Source organism: Cygnus atratus, chromosome 22 (genome assembly GCF_013377495.2).
Source record: "Cygnus atratus isolate AKBS03 ecotype Queensland, Australia chromosome 22, CAtr_DNAZoo_HiC_assembly, whole genome shotgun sequence".
Taxonomy (NCBI): Eukaryota; Metazoa; Chordata; class Aves; order Anseriformes; family Anatidae; genus Cygnus; species Cygnus atratus.
This window is the reverse complement of record NC_066383.1, coordinates 6,081,730-6,102,800: the sequence shown is the minus strand read 5'-3', so window position 1 is coordinate 6,102,800 and position 21,071 is coordinate 6,081,730. Positions and strand designations below refer to the sequence as shown.

At 44.0% G+C, this 21,071-nt stretch overlaps 1 protein-coding gene across 4 annotated transcripts in view; it reads right to left on the bottom strand.

Moving 5' to 3' along the window:
• NCAM1 (neural cell adhesion molecule 1) overlaps nt 1–20,843 on the bottom strand; it is a 111,740-nt gene extending 90,897 nt beyond the window's left edge. The window contains exons 1-2 of one of the 4 annotated variants that reach the window (XM_050715040.1): nt 20,738–20,840; nt 20,540–20,629 (exon numbers count right to left, since the gene is read on the bottom strand). In XM_050715040.1, coding sequence (XP_050570997.1) covers nt 20,540–20,591 — 52 coding nt within the window. In that variant the 5' untranslated portion in view covers nt 20,592–20,629; nt 20,738–20,840. Of the gene's footprint in view, nt 1–20,539 lie in introns of all 4 variants that reach the window. The other 3 variants (XM_050715041.1, XM_035555696.2, XM_035555698.2) reach the window with 3 other exon arrangements.
• Nucleotides 20,844–21,071: the final 228 nt, after the last annotated feature.

Here is a 21,071-nt window from a genome sequence, read left to right as displayed (position 1 = left end):
AGCCAGGGAGCTCCAAACCAGGCCAAACTATGACTTGTTTGTAGAAAGAAGAGAGTGTCGTCCTGGTGGGGACGCTCATTAAACGCTGCACTCTGGGGGATGGTTTCTGAATTGGAACAAACAGGCAAGGTGATTTTGTTATCAGCCATTTCCTCCTGGGACATCCTTTACTTTGTCAGAGATAATGAGCTGCAATTACAACAATAAACACTTTCAAAGAGAAAACAGATACTAGCTACGAACAGGGCACGCACAGTAAGTGATCTGCACTATGCCAGAAATGTCATTTATTTATTTTAAAGGAAAAATCGTCTGTGGAAGGCTAATGATCAGATGAAAAACCCAACACAGATACTTCTCTTACCATTACACTAACACAAACACATACGATGCTTTGCATCACTGAAACCCCATCAGAGTTCTACTCCTAATGACCTTCTCTATTTCTCCTATTCTTCCTAAAATTGCTGCAAACTGGTAAAAAACAAAATCTCAAAGTTTGGTAACAGATGGTATGAGAATGTGGTATCTGATATATGAATAAAGCATGAATTTAGTCAGTTCTGTCATTTTGTTAAACAACAACAACAAAAAACCTGCGAGAACATGACTCATTGTGGTTCTGAAACAAAAATTATTGCAGTTGAAAATATCAATGTGACTGCATTATTAAGCTTCCTTGAAACCTGGTAAAAAGTCACAATCAACTGTCCAATCCCATACAGAAATCTCTGAGTATAGAACCAAGTACTTTTTCTGGGTTATAAATAACAGAACTTCTAATCCCCAGGTAAGGAGATCACCACACGGTGATCACTACGTGTGAAGCTCCTTCTTGCTATCCATGTTTTACGTTCCATGTTCACACCCATTTTTATGTACTTATTTATGGAATTCAGGCAGCCTTTGGCTGGCTGCAGTACCTCAAGACCACCACCACAATCACTTCCCCATACACCGGTACACAATACGTGAACAATCCCCACCTAGTATCTAGGCATTCCACTACGTTTTCTTTTTTTAAATAGGATAAATATTTGCAAACATTTACAGGATGCTGCTTCAAGTCACTGTTTCTTCAGTTGAGAGCTGCTGTCACATCACACCAGGCTGCCTATCTGAACGCCCCAACACGGGGCCTTCTCTTTTAAGCGCTCGTAAGTAACCAACATCTTTCAAGCTGCCGAGTCCAGCTTGAAACAACATCTGCCACAACTTCTGGAGACATTAAGATGAGTAAGGAGACCGCTTAGAGAAGGAAGTCTTAGTTGACTGTTGTTTTACACCAGCTCTACATCTTAACCCAAGCCACTCTTCTGATGGTACTTCTCTTATCCATCCCTTCCAGTCTGCATCGTTTCCCCATTCTTACAAACATGCAATTAACCGATGAGAGCCCCGCTGTCCCGTCTTCTTACTGATTTGTAAAGCGCCTAAATCTGAGTGCAATAAATAACAATTTTCTGCACTCAGAGACCCCAATCACTTGAACGTATCGGAATGAACCCCCAGCTCTCTCACATACACTGGCCTGTCCACTTCATCAAACACCACAGGGAAGCGTGTTCGTATTCGCTGAAATTCCAAACAGAAACAGTGAGATTTTGGCAATGCACAACCAAGGTCACTTCAATCACAACTTTTTTTTCCTGAACCTTCTCCCTCAGCTCTCTCCAGCTGTACTAGAAATATTTCCCCTTAAAAGTACAATTCCCTCTGAATTAACTTGGATTTCTTCCCCTTCAAGAAGGACAATTTTTCTCTTCTCATCTTAGCATGAAAAGCCTGCTGCTTGTAAAATGCAACTCAACTAAAATTCTGACATCGTACTGGAGTTTAAATTTCTAAGCAATTTACAGCCAAAGACTTGTATGAAGTGTTCTCCTTGGCATCTTACTCAGCATTATGAACTCAACACTGAACAAAGAAAAGAGCAACGAAAAGCAGTTCGAAGTTGGAGCAGCGATCCACCTGTCTCTCCGAGACATCAAAGCACATGATGCAGCTGCTCATAACGGGCAAGCACTCAAGGGAACACGAGAGCTTGTGCATGAATTTGATTAGTTGGAAATGACATCATGATTTATAACACAATTTTCCAATTCTAAAGCAGTAATCTATAATGAATTAGACAAGGCTCATATGGGACCTGCTTAGCTTTAAACCAGAAATAACTGCATTATAATTTTCCCCTTTCTTATTTTTTCCACGCTAAAGGGGAAAAAAGTGTAACCTCACGACAGAAAATGGAAAAAGCAAGTCAAAGCTTCAGAGGTTACAATTAATCATTTCATCAAATGATGAAAATACACTATAAACAAGAATGATAGAGTGCAAGTGGCTGATATCCAAGCCTTCCATTAAAATGAAAATTCACTGGAGACGTATGAAGACATGATTTCCCTGCTTCAATTTATTATTGATGTTCATGCTATACTCTTGTTTGTATTAGAAGGAAAAAAAATCCAAAAACAACAATCAAACGAAAATATTAACTTGAGTCACCTCCACAGTTGTAAATCTCAGTCTCCAAGTCAAACACATCTGTGATGCACATCAACGTGTCCAGGTATCGTGGGATTCTCGATCTCCTCCATACCCAGCTGACCTCGTGAGCAGTTATTCCCTCCCTCTAGGTGTTCTGAGGGCCTGCTCTGCCAAGCTGCACAGCTAAGAGCGCAGTCACAGCGCCTCCAACCACGCAGCAAGGCTCCTCAGACCTCCCAGAAGGTAGAGCAGGGCAGGTGTGCTCAGAGATATTGCTCCGGTCAAGCATCCGTTTGATTCCACACTTCCCATGGCCTTCTTGTTTTATTCATGCATTTGCCATCTATTTGACACGTTCATGTTGGATCGTTTGGGGACTTTTTAAACGTGCTATCCACCTCACCAGCAAGACTCACCTTCACGCCACAGAAGCTTGCTTCCCATAACAAGGACGGACTCGACTCTTCTGTTTTTCTAAGCATGCAAAAGGGTGCAAGGGGGGCGGGGGGGCGGACATATGCAAAGCCTGCTTCCAAAATTCTTTCCCTTGCAAATTTATAAGCATAGTGTTTTCCATCTGTTTTCAAAGAATGTCAGATAATAAATTACCGTTCCACCTTCTGTTCTGGAAAGCAGACCTTGTACTCGGCCCCCGCCATGTCTCCACCCACCTCAGCCAGCAGTCCTGACTGATCATCCCAACAGAACAAACCAAACAGGCTGAGATACGCTTCAGTAAATTTCCTCTTTTTAAGTTAATTTACAATGAGATTTGTGGTTGTCTGAAGAACAGCAGGCATCCGATCCCCATCAGCCTCACGCAACAGAGGCTGCTCCCAAACGCTTGTCGCCACACTTGACACAATCAAGTCAGTACCGATGCATTCATTCCTGTCTTGAACAGTAATATCCAAGCTGCAAACTGGTAAACAGTATGCTGCAAACTAGAAGAAAAAAAATTAAAAACAGAAAAAATGGCAGTGGAAAAAGCCTTTGGGAAATAATGATTATAACCCAGAAGGGTAATCTATTTTCACAAACTCCATAAAACCTTTGTTTGGTAGCGTATGCCTGAGTAAGGTTCAAATAACAAACGTTTTACCAGCTCATACGTTTTATATACTGCCTGAAAATTCCATGTACACTGTGAGGTTTTTACAGTGTTTACCTACAAGCATTTCTAATTAATAGGAAAATCTTTGCAGCATTAAAACAAAACCACACTAAGATAAAAAAAAGCTGAATCACCTGGACTGGCATGAAATTCAAAAGCCATGAATAATATTACCAACTGCCTCCTCACAAAGGGTTACATTCTGAAAGCACGTACATTTATGTACAAAATAATAGCATCACGATGGAAAAAAAAACCCACCAATTTAAAAAAACCAACTGTCATTTTGACTGGAAGGAGTCTGTGCAGATCGCAGTGTGCCGTGCCTGGTGAAGGATAACTATAATTACATATTAGAAGCCAGACTAACAAATGAATCTACAGCTCCAGAGGGTGGGGAACCACACAACTAAAAGCGACAAAGAATGTCAACACATAAATCAAACTGTTTCATGGCACTTGCAACATAAATGCCAGAAGGCAGATTGCCAACTAAACTGAAATGTATTTTAACTCCCTCATGCGCATCACCGTGGTGTGTCTGATGAAGCCACTATCAGCGTAAACATCTCGACGGAGATTTTCAAGGATTACAGCCTTGTCATTTGGGTTTCAAGCTGCCCTTGCTCTGTTTCATGAGTAACTTCAAGCAAGGAGCTGGCTGGCACAGGTTAGATTTGAGATCCTGAAAACTGGTGTCGGATGTTAAACATTTCTCAGTGTTACAAAACCCCCGCTCCAGACAGGAGGACACAAAGCCACCAGCTGCTGGCGGAGTGCCTTGACCTACCCCAAGAGCACAGCAAGCCCCCAAGGAAATGGTTTTGCACGACTCCACGAAGTGCAACTGAGGCACAGCTGAAGGATCAGAGGCCTTTAGGCGTACGCTGTTCAACATTTCCAATACTGATAAACGGACGGGGATTTGCTGTCACATTTGTACTTCTCTGAGTCTCCAAGTTCTTCTGAAAGACTTCACGCCTTCAAATACAGGCTGGACAAAAGACAGACATTTCAAGAGCAAAAAGAGACATCTGTTTTCTGTGAAAGAGACACTTACTTGCAAAAATTGCTTGCCAGAAAGGTGAAGGGAATAACCAGTATTTATTTAGGGTGGGAAGGAGATCGGAGATGGAACTATACGTAGTCTGCAAACACAAGGGCAAGAACTCTTCAGCTCAGATAAAAATCATAAGAGAAGCTCCATTTCTCTTGTGTAGCACCAGATGAAAATACCCACCAGTTCCGGATTCTAAGCCAACAGAGGCAAAACTACAACCCTGCTTATAACTCCTCCCCAGCTTCACTGCAAACTAGATTAAATGAAGAAAATAAGTCACTGTTTGGTAGAACAAAGCCTTATTCAGCATTTATTCTCAACTAGCATCCTAAAAATCTCCCCTACTGGCTTGAAACCAAGGCCCATATGAGGCTCATGTATTTACAACGCCATTAGAAGCACCATTTGGTAGGACTGACATTGTAGGAGCAAGACGAGAGAGCTGAAGTTCCTGCATGTCCTCCTCACGCCCCAGCTCTACTGAGATTTTCTACACTGCCACAAACGTCCTTCCCAGCACCGCATCGTCACCGATGGCAAGGGACCGTTGTAGCCTGGCTCCTCTGAGCAGGCTGTCGCCTTTGCACAGCACCCGAAGAGCTGGCTGTACGGGAGTCAGGATCTCTGCCGAGCACCCTCTTTGTATCAAGTGCACAGAAATAGCTGTCGTGGCCCTTTCTACCCCTAGTGTCGGAATAAAATACGCTCATGTCATACCCAATGCCCTTCAACAGGATCATGTTTAAATCATTTTGACACTAACCAAAAGATAGAGAACTTGGATGATTATAACCCACTGGAAATACTCGTGCCTTCTGCTCGTCAGCTTCTGAATACTGACTTGTTTTGAGAAAGCCATGGAAAATTCATCTGCCCATCAAATGCTTTTGATATGCTGAAAGCCGAGATGTCAGAACCGCATGCAGCCAAACGCGTTATCCATCTATTCAGGAGGAAAGATCTATCTAGCTGGGTTCTTGCCATCGCTGTTACAGAACCACCCCCTTCTCTCTCACCTCAATGTTGATGATGCATTTCCAATCCCACAGTGCAATCCCATCCCTCCCTCTTTTTTTGAGAAACATTTTTCCAAACACTCACCCAATACCAGATTATACTGAATTTCCTTTGGGCGCTTCTCCCTTCAGGTAGTCAAGCAGATTTCAAAGATATTCTGTGAACAACCTGCAGTGCAACTTCAAGTACCACCACTCTGGGGAGGACGGGTTATTCTACCTCAGAGACATGACCATATCACACCAGAAAACATCTGCAAACTGTGCCCACAAAAAGCATCTACAATTAGAGACGCACAATTCACAGGGTCTTGAAGGATATTTTAGTCGTATAGACAAGGTGAACAGAGAACTGTTCGTTATCATCAATGTCTTATTTATACCGTGCTATTCCCGAATCAAAAACCTCCCGCCATAATTCACAAAGTGCATTTCCTTTTCTTTCTGGAGAAAGCAACTTGATAAACAGAACAATAAATTAGTGCCACCTAGTGGAGTTCAGAATGTTAACCTGGACCAGCTTTCAGATCATACCTGTCTTTTACTGCACTGTCTGTAATTTATGACCTCTATAAATACCACAGTAAAATAGAAGCAGAAATAACAACAGGTCTTCCCTGCAGCACACACAGCTAACCAAATGTATCAGTGTAACATGCATTTAAGTCTTCCACAACGTCCAGGAATCTGTAGAAACAGCAATCGAAGCCTGCTACGTGCCCTTACTCATCAGAAACTCATCTTTCCAGCTGTTAAGCATGCAGCCAAAAGTTCTGCAACCTAAATATGGGCCAAAAGGAAAACCAACAAAAAAAGGTTCAGTAGAATGGAATAAGTAAATTAAAAAAAAATATATATGTATAACTGCTTCCAGAAGTTTTGAAAATACAAAGCATGGGGAGGTGTAACACAGTGATATCATTGCACCCTATTAAAAAATTGACCGTTTTTGTGTGATTGTGTAGTTCCTGGTTTTCGTCCCTCTGCAAGGGCACCAAGATCATTTTTCTGTCACATGTCAGTAAAAACATGGCATTTCCACTGACTACCATTAACCCACCAGCTACTGAGCGAATTCAAGCAACGTTTGTGTGAGCTTCCCTACCACCAGATTGAGAACGATAAGCCTCGCTGCAACACTTATCTTTGCTAATGCTTATGTGCAGAATTGGTTTGAAGCCTGCGTAAGAGATATCAATACCCCACATTCACAAAGCATACGGAACGCAAGGTGATCATCCTTACCCAGTGATCTTCACACAGGACACAAAAGAAATACAATGCAGAACAAAATCCCAAACCACTCTAGGCACTTCGCCTCACTTTCTCTTGACAACGGCCTCTTAGAGAACAAATACCTCTCAGCACATTGTGCAATTCCTACAGCTAGCTGCACAAAAATACCCTATAGCACAGAAGTGCCACGACTCAAATGAGGAAAAAATAAGAGGGATACCATAATGTATTCTTCCCATGTCTAACCTGATAATATAAAGCAGCAGCATAACCAAAGTTACCCCCATTTCACAGCACCTGCTTCCGATTCACGTAACTGTAAACAAGACAGAAACGTGGAATTAAGTCCGCTCACCAGAGCATCCTGGAAGACAAGGAGCGCAGATCTCACGTATAAAAACGGAAGGCAATTTCGAGGGCGTTTGTCCAGCACCCAAAGATGAATGTGCTTTTCTGTCTCATACCCAACAAACAGAACACAGTCCAAACAAAATGGGAACACGTACCACAATTTCGATCAGAAGATTGCCATTTGTGGTAATGCATTTCTTGGCTTTTTGAGAAGCACAAAATATGATTATTTCACTTTCCATTGATAAAACATCATCGTAGTTTTTTATGTGATTATAAGCAGAAGTACAAATTTAACCATAACGCAGTGCTAATATGCCATCCTTTAAAAAATAGGAGCTAATTAGTTGGCACTAGAAGTCATAAATAGGGTTAAAAAATGAAAAATCCAATAGTAACTAATTTCCTTGAGAAGAACCCATGTAAGCAGCCAGCCACTCCTTCGTCTTGGTGCAAGCTACGTATTCTTTTCTCATGCACCCACATTTCACTCATTTTGCAGAGGTACAGAAGGCTACAAACTGCACAGCAGGTACTTCAAAACTGCAAGCAGAATTACGCATGGAATGCTAAGATTACAGTCAAGATGCTGCAAGCTAGAAAACACCCAAAAGTTGCAGAAAGAGGTTAATGTTTGTTACAGTTTCCACATAATTAAGGAGTGAATTGTACTTCCTATATGTAACAAAGATTACATTTTCTTTTGGATACCCTTGTATGGGCTTGCGTTTGAACAAATAATACGTTAATGTTACGATTCTTTCCAATATTCAGATGTTCTAATAAGACAATTGACTCCGAAAGAGCTTGCATTTACGTCATTGGTTAGCTCAAATGGGGAAATTTTGTTAAGTTTATATCAAATATGTAAATGCAGATACTTTAAAATGCTTCTGGATCTGTCACACTGTCAGGCAGAGATATTTTTAGGTCTAATCCATTTAAAGTGCTAAATTCCACAGGAATAAGCAGCATTGCTTTCACTCACCACTCAACTAAATTCACTGCAGTCTGTCAGGAGGAGGAGATAAGATAAAACCATTCACCTGATGAGAAAATATCTTACTTTTTTTTTTTTTAATAATACTTGCAGGTACTTCTGTATGTCCCAATAAATAATAAACCAACTGCACTCACACACAAGGCATTACAAAAATACATAAACAATGCCGGGTCTTAACACGCGAAATAATTTAGTGTGGAATTTGCTACTTGTATCTCACGTCTTATTTGCATGTACTAATCGAGCTTCATGAGAAGCACTACCACGAATACACAAAACCTCAGGAATATGGCACTAGTTCTTCTCTAAACCTGATGCTGTGACTGTAGCTGGCTACAAAGACACAAGACAGAATCTTAAGTTCACGGATAACAACAACCGAAACAGACAATTTCAGGGAATAAAGGTGTCTTTTTTTAAAGAAATTAACCAAACCAAAACCCTTCAGTACACTGCAAATTGTCTTCTGGCAGAGACCAAATGAAAGAATATGGGATGTGACAGATGTGGCAGGTATTAGTTTGGTTAATGAATTACTTGATGATGTTCAGATTTGCTGATGATAAGTGAAGAGGAAGATTATCATTCTTAGAGCAGAACAGAATGTGTGAAATACCACAAAATGTTGGCAGTCTAAGTATTTTCATTACTAACACTGCTACCATCTAATATTTCTGAGTGGGAGAAGATCATTATATAAATCAATTCCCTATATTTCTTCCTGAGAATCCACAGCAAATCATTATTGGAAACAGCAGGCCCAGCGAATTGTAGCATGAGCAGTTAAGGCAGGTTTGATATGGAAAAAATGCTTCCTAATTAGGCTATTTTTTCCTCCCTTTCCATTGAAGAAAAATCTCTCTTTTTTCAGCAGGTATAAGAAAGATTACCGCAACCCATTGCAGCTCACAGGAACGCCCACGTAGGGGAAACGCAGTCTTTGGCCAGTCTGCAGGTTTACACGGCTCCTCAGCCCAGGAAGCACTGTGAGCCTCCAGCTGTGCTTGCTGACGGGCTGCTCACTCACCTCCATCCCTCAAAGAAGCATCGCCGAGGTGAGGCAGGATCCTCCCGGGCGATCCCACCCAGCCAGCACTGTGCGGGTAACGGCTCTGAACACGTGCCCAGGTGCAGGATGCGCTTCCTGATGACTGACAGCATGCAAAAGCCAACTGAACGAGGCCATGACCATAAAAAAGACACTTCTTCGCTAGGAATGGGAGCGTCCGATCAACAGAGGCACTCATTTCCCTCTTAACTGGTCACAGGACGTGTGGGACCAGCACAAAGCTGCACCAGGAGGTTCACACCAGACAGCAGGAACCGTTTCTCTACCGTGAGGGCGGTCCACCACTGGAACAGGATTCCGAGCGAGGCTGGTGATGCCCCACGCCTGTCAGTGTTCAAGCAGCCTTTGGATAATGGCCTTAATAAAGTGAGCCGTGAAGTAGTCAGGCTGTTGGACTCAATCTTTGTAGGTCCCTTCCAACTGAACTGTTTTATTCTATTTTCAAGCATTAGACAAAATAACTTTTATTCTATTAAACAGAAACATATCACCACATACCCGTAATGTGCAATTCGTGTTAATTTGAAGCAAAGAATGACAGCCTTTTCCTAGCTATAAATACAAGCAAACAGAGCAGTTTGCAGCATTCTTTGCAGTACCTTTTCCATAAAGCACAAACTGCTCTAAATTTGCTTGTAGAAATTAAATATTTTATTAAATACTCATTTTGGAGGTAAAAGAGAAAAATGATAGAGCTAACCAGCCAAAGGGAATCCACAAAAAGCAATGGCAAAGCAAGGGAGTGAATCCATATTAAATTAAATCTCTACTCCATACGCCAAACCTCTTCTTATAGGTCAATGAGTTTTCTTAAGCAAAACTCAGCTTACAGGACAAGGCTGAAAAATCCTGCTAGTGACAACAGGAAGAGAAACTGAATAGGATTCATATCTCTCCGTAAAATTCAGTAAGGTTGTTTATTTTCCCTTACAATGACTTTCTTAGTATCCACTCGAGCTTGCGAGCTAAGTGTCAGTAAGAAATACACATACGCATTCTTAACAGTATGCCACGACGACTGTTTTCCTCTAACAAACACCAAACCGCTAGGGAGTATATAATAAATGCTGAACACCTTCAAGTCACATCCCACAGATCACGAACAGATTAAACTCCAAAAGGATTTGGGGAATTGTGCAGTAATTCTGTATGTCTGTTCACAATCCCTAAAAGCATGTTATACTTCTACGAGATTATCTTTTGAAAACACCACAATTGAAATATGTTTACAGTAGTCTGTTCTTTAGAATTTTGCAGGCTTATAATAATTTAATAAGTTACTTGGACAAGCAGCTGTTGATTATATTTTCTAAAATGGTATACACAAGTGTCTGATGACTGTTTCTCCCAGTATTAACATATTCAAAAACAGAAAATCAAGTTCTTGAAAAATTATAATTAGCCAATACTGTCAGCATGCATTTTGCATTCTAGATCATGAACTGCGCAAAATGAATGTTTTAAGCACATTGATAAGTGCTATTTCAACTCACAGCGACAGAGAAAGATTTTAAATGGATTATTTTAAAGGCTTTCAAAGGATACAGAGGTTGACTGTATAAATGCATTGTTTTATCATAACAATGCCACACCTCGCACAACCATCCAGTAAGTTCACGCTCATTAAAACGCATCACAGACAGAACTAGCATTACCATCAGTTGTATAGATTATTTGCTGCTACACTTAACCTCTGAACGCTGCAAGTGCTAAGTGCTTTATCTAAACATACAAAGAAAATAAATGAACAAAGTAATGGAAAACTATCACCTGGGGCTTTTTGTTTTTCTTCTAACTATAGCTGAGGTAACGGCAACACAATACAAGCGAAACTTCTGATTCTATACGAAAATCTTTCCCTCTCTACCTTAGAATCTATGTGCTTGTACATACGCACTATGAATCTGTCCTTCTCACTAAAATACAAAAACTGTGAAAGCAAATCAGAGAAATGTTCTTCCTGTCTTCTTGCAGTAATAGCATTAGCAAATTGATGCTTAAGTCCTCATGGTCACAAAAACAATTAAGAAGCAAAACAACAACAACAACAAATGACCATCTGTTCAGCTAAAAAGATATCATTTTGTATTACAGAAGACAACAAAACCACCGAAAACTCAATTCTTGCAGTTAATTTCCGGAAAGATTTTTACAGATAAAGCAACTTCACCCCAGCCAGAATACCAACCCCAGATTTTTCTCCTGACTTTAGTTCAGAGGAGGATAACTGTTTCTAAACCTCCCCTGGTTTACACTACTTCATTCAGCACATTGTGAATTTCACATTAAAAGGAAACTACCTGATACTTTTCTAGCTAAACAAAATTAATTTCAGTGTAAGAAAATATGCCCAAGTAGGTCATAATTCAAGGATAAGCAAAAGAAAGGAGATACCAAAGACTTCAGCAACAGTAGAGCTCAATATTATTGATTAAACACAAACGCGCGATAACATCTTTGGATTTGGAAGTAGAGCCATTATTTTAGTTATCCCAGCTACAATTTCTCCCTTCAACAGATGTCTGTATTTCCTCATCGCCACCAGCATAAACAATGGCAACAGAGGAATAGATTCAGATTCACCTGCACTTCAAGCAGAAGCTGTTGATGATACTACTCATAACCACCCCAATCACTGACTCAGTTGGCAGGCCAATGTTCCTACTCACTGTGCCGCAGCTCCTTTCAAAATCGAGTTCCCCCTGCAGCGGAAAAGATGTATATTTACGTACACACGTTTTATCTGTACGTCTTCCCATTTAGGATACCAAGCGAAACAGTTTGAGGGCTATCACTCAGTGAAACATCTCTACCATGTCTCTTCAGACACACAGTTTCATTTGTAGGTAGTCTGTGGAGCCAGAAGTTGGACTCGATGATCTTTGTGGGTTCCTTCCAATTCCGGGTGTTCTCCGATTCTACAATTCTACCATCCCCTTAAGTTCAAGTTTCAAAATCTCAAAATAAAAATGATGCTTGTGTGTGCTTTTGTTTTGCTCGTTCTTTCTGTTTCGGTTTGTTTTTTGAGACTGCAGACATCTTCCTTGCTTAAATGAGGATATCTAACGCAGAAGAAAAGCTCACCTTCCCTGAATTTGCAGCCAGAAGACAAAAAGTGCAAAGAGAGCAAGACTCATTAACTCGTCACCCCACTTTCCTCCAAAGTAACAGCTGCAGTAGTGTAAAACCACATTACCAAAGGAATAGACGAGCCCTAAGAAATCTTGTTATGCCAAAACTTATGCAACCTGAAGACCACCCCAGCCCTCACATCTCCCAGGTATTTTCCAAAGGTATCAAAGGCCTGGTGGTTTGGTCACTGTATTCATAAAAGGAAGGCGCTAAATGTTTTGCTAATATTTTAATTCAAATCCTAACTGTCTGAAAATCCAAGGAGTACTTACAGATTTCATGGAGAGGATCCTGCATCCTGTAGATTACATCATGCGATGATGAGTCACTCCCCTCTTAACCCTACCCCCAGCGCTCAGCCTCCTTACGCGCCAGGACTGCTCCACATGAAACGCGATGACCAAATGGGACTGTTCTTCCACAAAACACTGCACTAATTCTCCTGCATTCAGTCTTTCCACTTGAATGGAATAAAAACCCTTTTCAGAACAACAATTCCAATTCCCCCCCCCCCTTTTTTTTTCTCAGGCACACTATGGGACTCCTCAGTGCATGCACAATGCAAATAAGGCAAACTTCCTTTGAAAGAGTGATTAATATGCAAAGACAGCCTGCTTTTTAGTGGGATGTGAAGAACCACCAACAAGCATTTCCAAATTCCGAGGTTTCTTCAATTATTTCCTCTGTTTATTTTAAACATCAGATTATGCAATAATACCACACATTAAGACCAATTTGCCAATATTATGTAAACAATACCAAACTGACTGCTCATCTTTTGTATCATATTTAAATGCAGCCTTGGGTATACTAGCTAGGAAGGCATCAAAATAAAGTAGGATTTAAATTTGAGTGCATCATGTGTCTCAGTCTTCTTGTTAAAAAGATCACATTTAAAAGTCCCGTATAAATAGTTGCACTTTTTTTTGTAAAAAATACATGCGTGTTCCTTTAAAATAAAGCAAGAACATTCTACAAAACCTAAAATATTTAAAATTATATTACTACCTTATTACAAACCCTTTTCAATGAGAATTAGTTTGTGTCTCAATATGTTACAATTCCAGTACCTTTCCAAGATATTTTTTCAGGAGACATCTGAAAATCCCATTCAGATTTGAAGACACCAATTTTCTATTTCCATCGTTTCAAATTTTCATCGCAATTTTTCATCACTTATCACCAGGTCAACTACATCGCCTCAGTACAACTCGGCTAGGAATCTCCTATGGCAAGAACCTTGCACCTCGAGTGCCAATACACCATACAAAATCAGGTCAAAAGGCAGTTTAAATACATTAAGTGACCCATTTCTTATTCTAGCCCTTCACTTCACACAGTTCCCAATCATTTCGCACAGCTTTAAACACTCCCTTCCCTCTCTTCGGAAAGGCATTCCAAGTTAGTGAGTGTTGTAAACTATTATTAAAGTAACCAATAATTAACGTTCCTGTTTACCTTAAAGATTTCAAGGTTGATACGTACCATTAATACAAACAACAAAAAATCAAAGTAGATGAAATCTTTCAACAAGAGCCTACTGCACCCCCTTTACAGCAGCACCTGCACGAAAACCACAGAGCTGCTGAGCTGGGGGGGCTCTGGCCCAAGGCCCCAGCGGGCAGAGGCAGCCAGAGCCCCAGCAGGTTGCGCAGGACGGGTGCAGCCGCGTGCTGAGTGCTACGATGCAGGCTCCCCGGCCTCTCTGGGCAGCCTGTCCCATGGCGCAGCCGCCATCCTCGCAGCGACGTGCTGGGTTCCGTTGGGTTTCTTGTGGGGACGCAGGAAGTCACGCCTGAACAGTCTGTGCCCAACGCTTCCTGTCCTGCCACTGGGCATCACTGAGAAAAGCCTGCCTGCCTTCTTCCCTCCCTCCCCGCAGGTATTTACACACATTCAGATCCACAGAGCGTTCTCCCGGGCTTAAACGCCCCAGCCTTCTCAGCCTCTCCTCGCACAAAAGATGTTCCAGTCCCTTCGCTGGCCCCTCCCCAGTAAGCCCTTATCTGTTTGCTGCTGGGGAGCCCAGAACTGGGCACAGCACTCCAAACGTGTCCTCACCAGTGCTCGGCTCTGTAGGCAGATTGTAAGGAATCACCAGACCCTCAGACTTTTAAAAGCAATTAAGAATACTGAGAAGTATCTATCTTCCTTGACAAAGATCCATTTCTTCTAAAGGTCTCAAAAAGTAGAACGTAAAGAGAACAAAATAATTTAGATTCAAGAAATTAGGAGACTGATGACTCTGGAACACTGAAGACATTGAGGAGCTTCTTTGTGTGTGTTCTGTCCTAGCAAACAATAAGACGAGAAGGTGATGGATATCTGACTCAGAATAAATCAAATGGTTTCTCCATTCTAAGAAAGTAACACTTTCAATGGTTTCATTTTTTCTAAACCCTGCAAACAATAGTTTGAAAACCCTTTTCCCAGTAAGTCAAAGCTCAGTTTAATCAACTGTAGAAAAATTACCACTACTACTAGCAAATATATTTAATTCTTTTCGTAACTTTTTAAACCTTTACAAAGATGATTTCCAATTCATTGATCAGGACTACATTCACTCATTGCAAGTAACTCTCTCCCAAGGCTTTACTACTTCTGCATTTTGAAACTTCACGTGCCACTTAGCCCATTGCCCTCTCAAAATATTCACCAGAGCCCTGGCTCACAGAGCAGGGAGCAGACGATACAGCTTCGGAAACTTCTATTCCTTGGTCTACGAAATAAATCTCAAATATGTTCTGTTTAGAATTCAAATGCCTTTTCCAATTTTTCCCTCGCATCATTCTACCACGTTTGTACTAAATCAGGCAACTCCCGGTTTTCACAACACATCCCGCGGATCTCTACAGCTGTCTTGCCATAAGACATGGGATGGAAATAGCTGGAGGATCAACCACAACACGTATCACGTTACTGTTTCTAGCCTAAACTTAATTTTCTTGCATCAGATTTACCGGCACAGGACTCCATCCTGGCTATTACGAATTGCTGGCGGAAATAGCTGCAGGGTCAGTTTCTGTCATCCCCTGGTTTTGGGTCCCTCGGGGGCCTGACTTCAGGCCAAATGAGGGCACGTTTGCTACTGATTTCTGGGGGCTGACGTATCCTTACAGACCTTCAGTACCTCAGGAACCTGGACAGGGAAGAAACACAGAACCTGTCCTGCAGAAAAGCTGAACTATCACGGACTCGAGCTGAACATTTCTCTCTCCCATTTCTAAATCTGAGGTCTAATTTTGAATATCCTGTAGAAAGTTGAGGCACATTCATCTTCAGGAGCAAACACCTCATTTCTTCAAATGCTGCAGGACCGCCTTCCTTCTGATGCAACTCACAGTTGACTTGCAAGTCTAAATGGCAAGCTTAGCAGATATCCATACCAACTATTCACTTTTTCAGTGTGATGGCTTAAGAATTTGGACAACTCACCCAGCTCGTAAGTACAGTACTACGTGACTATTCCCCACAGTTTCTTCCTCAGTGTAGCTACTGAGGCATGGTTTCACGATACCCCTCTTCTCGTTGGAGAAGGATGACTGCCTAGCGAGCTGAACGACGTGTTACTGCAAAGATGATCATTGCAATGGCTGCTGTGTATTCATCTCATTTGCTCCTATCTCAGGGTCTACAAAAACTACGTATTTTCAAACCCCACAACATAAAGCACGCTTGAAAGTAACCTGCAGACATTCCACTCTATCTGCTTCCAAAAAGCGCTCCTACAATCTAGAATTTGGCTCACTCCACTTTCCAAAACAGTCTGGCAGAGCTCAACATTTCCTCAAAACATGTGTTGGCGGTCACCAACTGAAAGAATGAAGCTCAGAATCTCCCAACACCACCATGCAGAGGAAGGAGCTCCATCACTGTATCCAAAGCCATTTTCATCCCCAGATTTGTCTCCACACTGCAAATAAAACCATCCCTACTGTGCAGAAAGAGAACTATCTGTGGACCAAACTCAGCAAATTACAACTCTGCTATTCTAAAGCAATTTGCACATGCTTAATTGGGCAAAACCTTCCATTAAGAGCTATTCCAAAAAAATAAGCTTTTCCATCAGCGGCTGCCTGAAGATCTGAAGTTACCAGGACTAAGGCCACTGAATTTCTTCATCTGTCCAAAGTACAGTTTCTCAGAAGAATCTGTTATACATATACTGCATGCAATAAAACAAAAGCAACCTCGGCTGACAAGGCCACATCCCATTCCAAAACAAAACAAAAAAATTGCTATAACCAAATCTGTTGGCTAGTTTGGGTCATTTTCAAATACATCATCACCTCCCCTGCGCGCCCCAACATGTTTTGACTCAAACTTTTTTTTCATCTGTCCTTGGAAGGTTCTGAAGCCGCAGGTATGGCTCGCTGTGGACAGCAATTACCTGCCGTCTCACCTCTTTCTTAGTCAGATACAATGAAGACCATCAGACTTGAACCATAAGTGAAAAAACGTATTCTAACCTGTAGTTTATCCTTGCTTTTTATCTGTTCCACTTCCTTTAGGTGCCCGTACTGTACGCTAAAACCCACGCGGCACATCTCACTCCAGCACTTCGCAGGAGCTCAGACCCGCAGCAAGGCCGGGGGTATGGGGAAGGCCCGAACGGCGCCGTTTGGCTGGGGGTAACTTCAAAAGAACGGGCTCCGAATGAGCAGCTGCAGTGGGAAGCTGCATTTCAACCCCATGAACTGAAAGGGCATAATGGCACTGCCCCAACCCACCTCATTTACATCCCTTTGCATCAGCAAGGGCTTTAAACTTCGCTGATGTGGTTTCCTAAACAAAAGAAGCCGGAGCCAGCGTAGGTCTGACCTTCAAATTTGCTTCTGTGATTTTCATGTCTAACAGAAGTCTATTTGTCCGGCGGCTCTTTTTTCCCCCTTGAGAACTGGAGAACACGGATGAAAACCAACACACCCAGACCCATGGAAACGCGTGCAGGACAGCGCTCAGAACAGTGGAGGTGCCTGGGAGCCGCAGCTCTCCGACAGACACACCCGCAGCCAGGTGACTCCCAGACCTTCTCCCCGTTGCAGAAAGCCAGTGCAGAAAGACAGAAGACACAATTCAGTCCCAGCCGTTTTCAAACTTTTATATTTACAATTGAGTTCTGCTACTTAATCCATCCCACTTTTCAGATCTTCGTGAAGATATAAAATGAGGAAAACAAAGACAGCATCTTTTCACTTCACCTCAAAAATGCTGTAACGGACCTGACAGCTCCCTGGGTAAAAGCTGTGATCCACACTTCCAACGAACACAGCTTCTCCCCAGCCTGGTTACACATGTGGGCTGGTTAAGTTGTAACATCCATCTCCCAGTTTGCGAGCTGTGAGTACAACAGAATTGTGACCGACAGATCAAACTCATTCAGAAGTACACTGCCCTGCAAATCCAGTACTTCAAAAGCTACACACAAACACACACAAAAAAACCCACCAGAATCGTGCATTCTCTACAGAAATGATCTCAGCAGATGTGCGAAATAATGAGCAAAACGCAGCACAGCCTTTTAAACGAGAAAATAAAACGTACTTTTGTCTCTTGCTAATGCTTTTCTCTGTTCCTTGCAGACTGATGGCAACAGATGCACTATTCCTTCCTCCTGCCCCCAGCAATTGGTTCTGCTTTGCTGCCAGCCAGCCAAGGCAAACCCATGGCTACCAAAAAAACAACCTCCATAAAACCTAAAACACACTACCACGACCACCACCAGAAATATTAAAAACAAACAGCCAGGCCACTCTGTCACAACAAGAAACCGATCACTTCCCCCCAGTGCAAGAAGGTCTATCCGTAAAACATTTCTGGAGATGAGCCGAGAAAAGGGAAGGCACTTTCAGTCTGGAGAGCAGCCACAATCTTTTAACGCTTAAAAACGGTATTCATTCCACTACTATTATATTAAACGTCCTTTAAAAAAAAAATTCACGTCAGGACTTCTCAATTTCATATGCCAAGAGGATAAAGTTTATACAGAACGCTGTATTATTTAAGAAACCATAGTTCTCAGGATGTAAATGAAAGGAGATGAGCCATCTGCTGCACCTATAAATCAAGTTCTAAGTTACAGGAGAACGCACTTTTCATTTAACAGTAAATTAAATCATCGTTGTCCCAGCCAAAATAACACATACAAAATACGGAATTATTCTAAAAGATGTGAACGTTTGCTTTTGTTCTCAATCTGTCACGTAACCACTTCTCAGACAACGCTCTGTTCAGGTATTCTTCACTAAAACGCCTCTCTCTTGCCCCCTCCTTCATGTTAGCTACTGCAAAACTGTAGTGAGGGTTTCTTCATTAGCATCATCACAGCTGCGCCCCTCCCCTTCACCGACTTCAACATCCCAGCTGCCAAAGCCCCACGCGACAGCCCCTCTCTGCCCTCCACCCCAGAACGTGGTCGGGTCAGCAGAAAGGAAGGAGGCACAAGCTTTAGCAGACCAAAGCATCCTTTAACGTGGAAAACGTAACTGATACGCTGGATGCCGTTTTTACCATAAACAGTGCTGCTGCTTTGTTCTGGCTTTTTAATATTTTATTTGGGTTTTGTACTCTGCATTTTGTGCTGCTTTAACAGTCCTGTTCCTGTTGTGCAGCTCTCTAGGCACTCTGCATTCATAATTACTATTATTATTGCATGAACATGTATTTGAGTGGGGCACTAAATGATCTAGAGATCATTTTTCTTTGCCTACTCCCATCTATTTTCCCTGAAAAACCTACTTCATTCTCTCCTCCCACAGCTGAGAAAGCCTGTGCGAATGTGTCAGAGAGGTGGCAGCTAAGGAATCACAGACAGCAGTCTGGCATCTCGGAAGGGTCGAGATGAAGAATGTATGCAGAGATGGTGATCGGAGGGCGTGGCCGAGCCAGATGCAGAGCTAGCTGGAGCCGTGCTGGAAACGGGAAGACAATCCCCCTTGTTTGGTGATACGTGCTCCCTAATCAGCAGTAATCCTGATTTTTAAAACTATAATAAAGTATATAATAGTGCTTATGTCACGGGAGAGCCATGTATCATTAAGGTTGGGCGTTGCGCTGATGTTAAACAGGTGGGTTAACTTGGCAACAGACTCAGGCACACTGGTGGCAATGGTCCGGCACGAAGGGAGCTGGAATTGAGCCACCAGATAGCGATGGTCGGTATGTACGATGGTTCGTTGCCAGCTACAGCACCGGCAATTGCTTGAGGAGATAAGGAGCCACCCGTACGGGGATGAGGCAGCGAGGAGTTACGGCCGGCACCGAAGTGATGGGTGAAAAGGAGCCGTGGTTTGCGAGAGCAACGACAGGCACGAGCTGGGAGCAGGGACACCGAGCTGGGTGCAGGAGGCACCCGAGCGAGCAGCGAGCTGCCGGGGAGCGCTGCACCGAGCCAGCACCGGCGATGCTGGGGAAGCAGCTCCAAGAAGCGACGGGCTGGGAAGGGGTTGGAAGAACCACAGGCGGTGGCAGCTCCGGGGGCTTCGACCGCTGATGCTTGGAGAGAGACCCTGGGGGGCTGGGGGGGAGGCACGGCGTGGGTGCAGGGCGGGGGGTGGCGGCCCGGGGGGAGGGGGGGGGGGGGGGGCACAGAGCCTGGATCTGGGGGCTCACAGCCCGGATTTGGGGACACACAGCCCGGGTCTGGGGGGCAGGTGCAGCCCCGCTGGGAGGGAGGAGCAGGGGCTGGGGGGGTGCTCGTGCACGGCGCCGCTCCCTTCGCGGCCGCTGCGCGCTCCCCTCGCCCCCATCCCTCTCCCCCCCGCCCTATTTTTTTTTTTAATTATTCCCCGCAGCTGCTCGTTAATTGCAGCCGCATCCCTTCCCCTGTCTTGCAAGGGGGGGGAACCCGGCGGCGCTGCACCCCGTGGCCCCTCACACCCCCCTCATTGTCTGAGCGCCCCCCCCCCCCCCCGCCAACAAAGCCCCCTCACGGGCACCGGGAGCCCCTCACGGGCTGCGCCCCCCTCGCCTCACGACCAGCACCATCACCACACGACCACCACCACCACCACCTCCATCACCACACGGCCGCGACCACCGCCCGGCCGCCCCATTGTTCGCCCCGCCGTACCTGCGGCTCTGAGGAGAAACAACGTCCAGGGCAGCGCGGTGGCTGGCAGCATCGCAGCCGGCTGAGGGACGGCGGCCGTTGCACCTTTTCCTGCAATTAGGGAGAAACGCGGCTCGCCTCTCGGAACTCCCCCCGGATTTTTAATAAGGCTTTTATTTTATTTTTTCTCCTTCCCGCCCCCCCCCCGTCTCAATTCACGTCTTCCCCAGCCGCTCCTCAACGGGCTCCGGTCCGCGCGTCGTCCCCGCACCGCCTTCTGCCGGCTGCGCCCCGGCCGCCTCCCGGCGCCGCCGCCGCCGTGACTGACAGGCGGCCGCAGCACCACCGCCGCCCGGATCCCTGCGCCGCCCGGCCCCGCGCGGCGGGTGGCACCGCGCCGCCGTGTCCTTCCACGCGCGCCCGCCTCAAATAGTGCGCCGCGGGGGGACTGGTGGGCGCTGGCGGCCGCCTGCAAAACCCGGCGCGGAGCGAGGAGAGAGGAGCCGGAGCGGCCGGCCCGGGGCTGAGCGTGGCCCCCCCCCCCCAGCGCTCC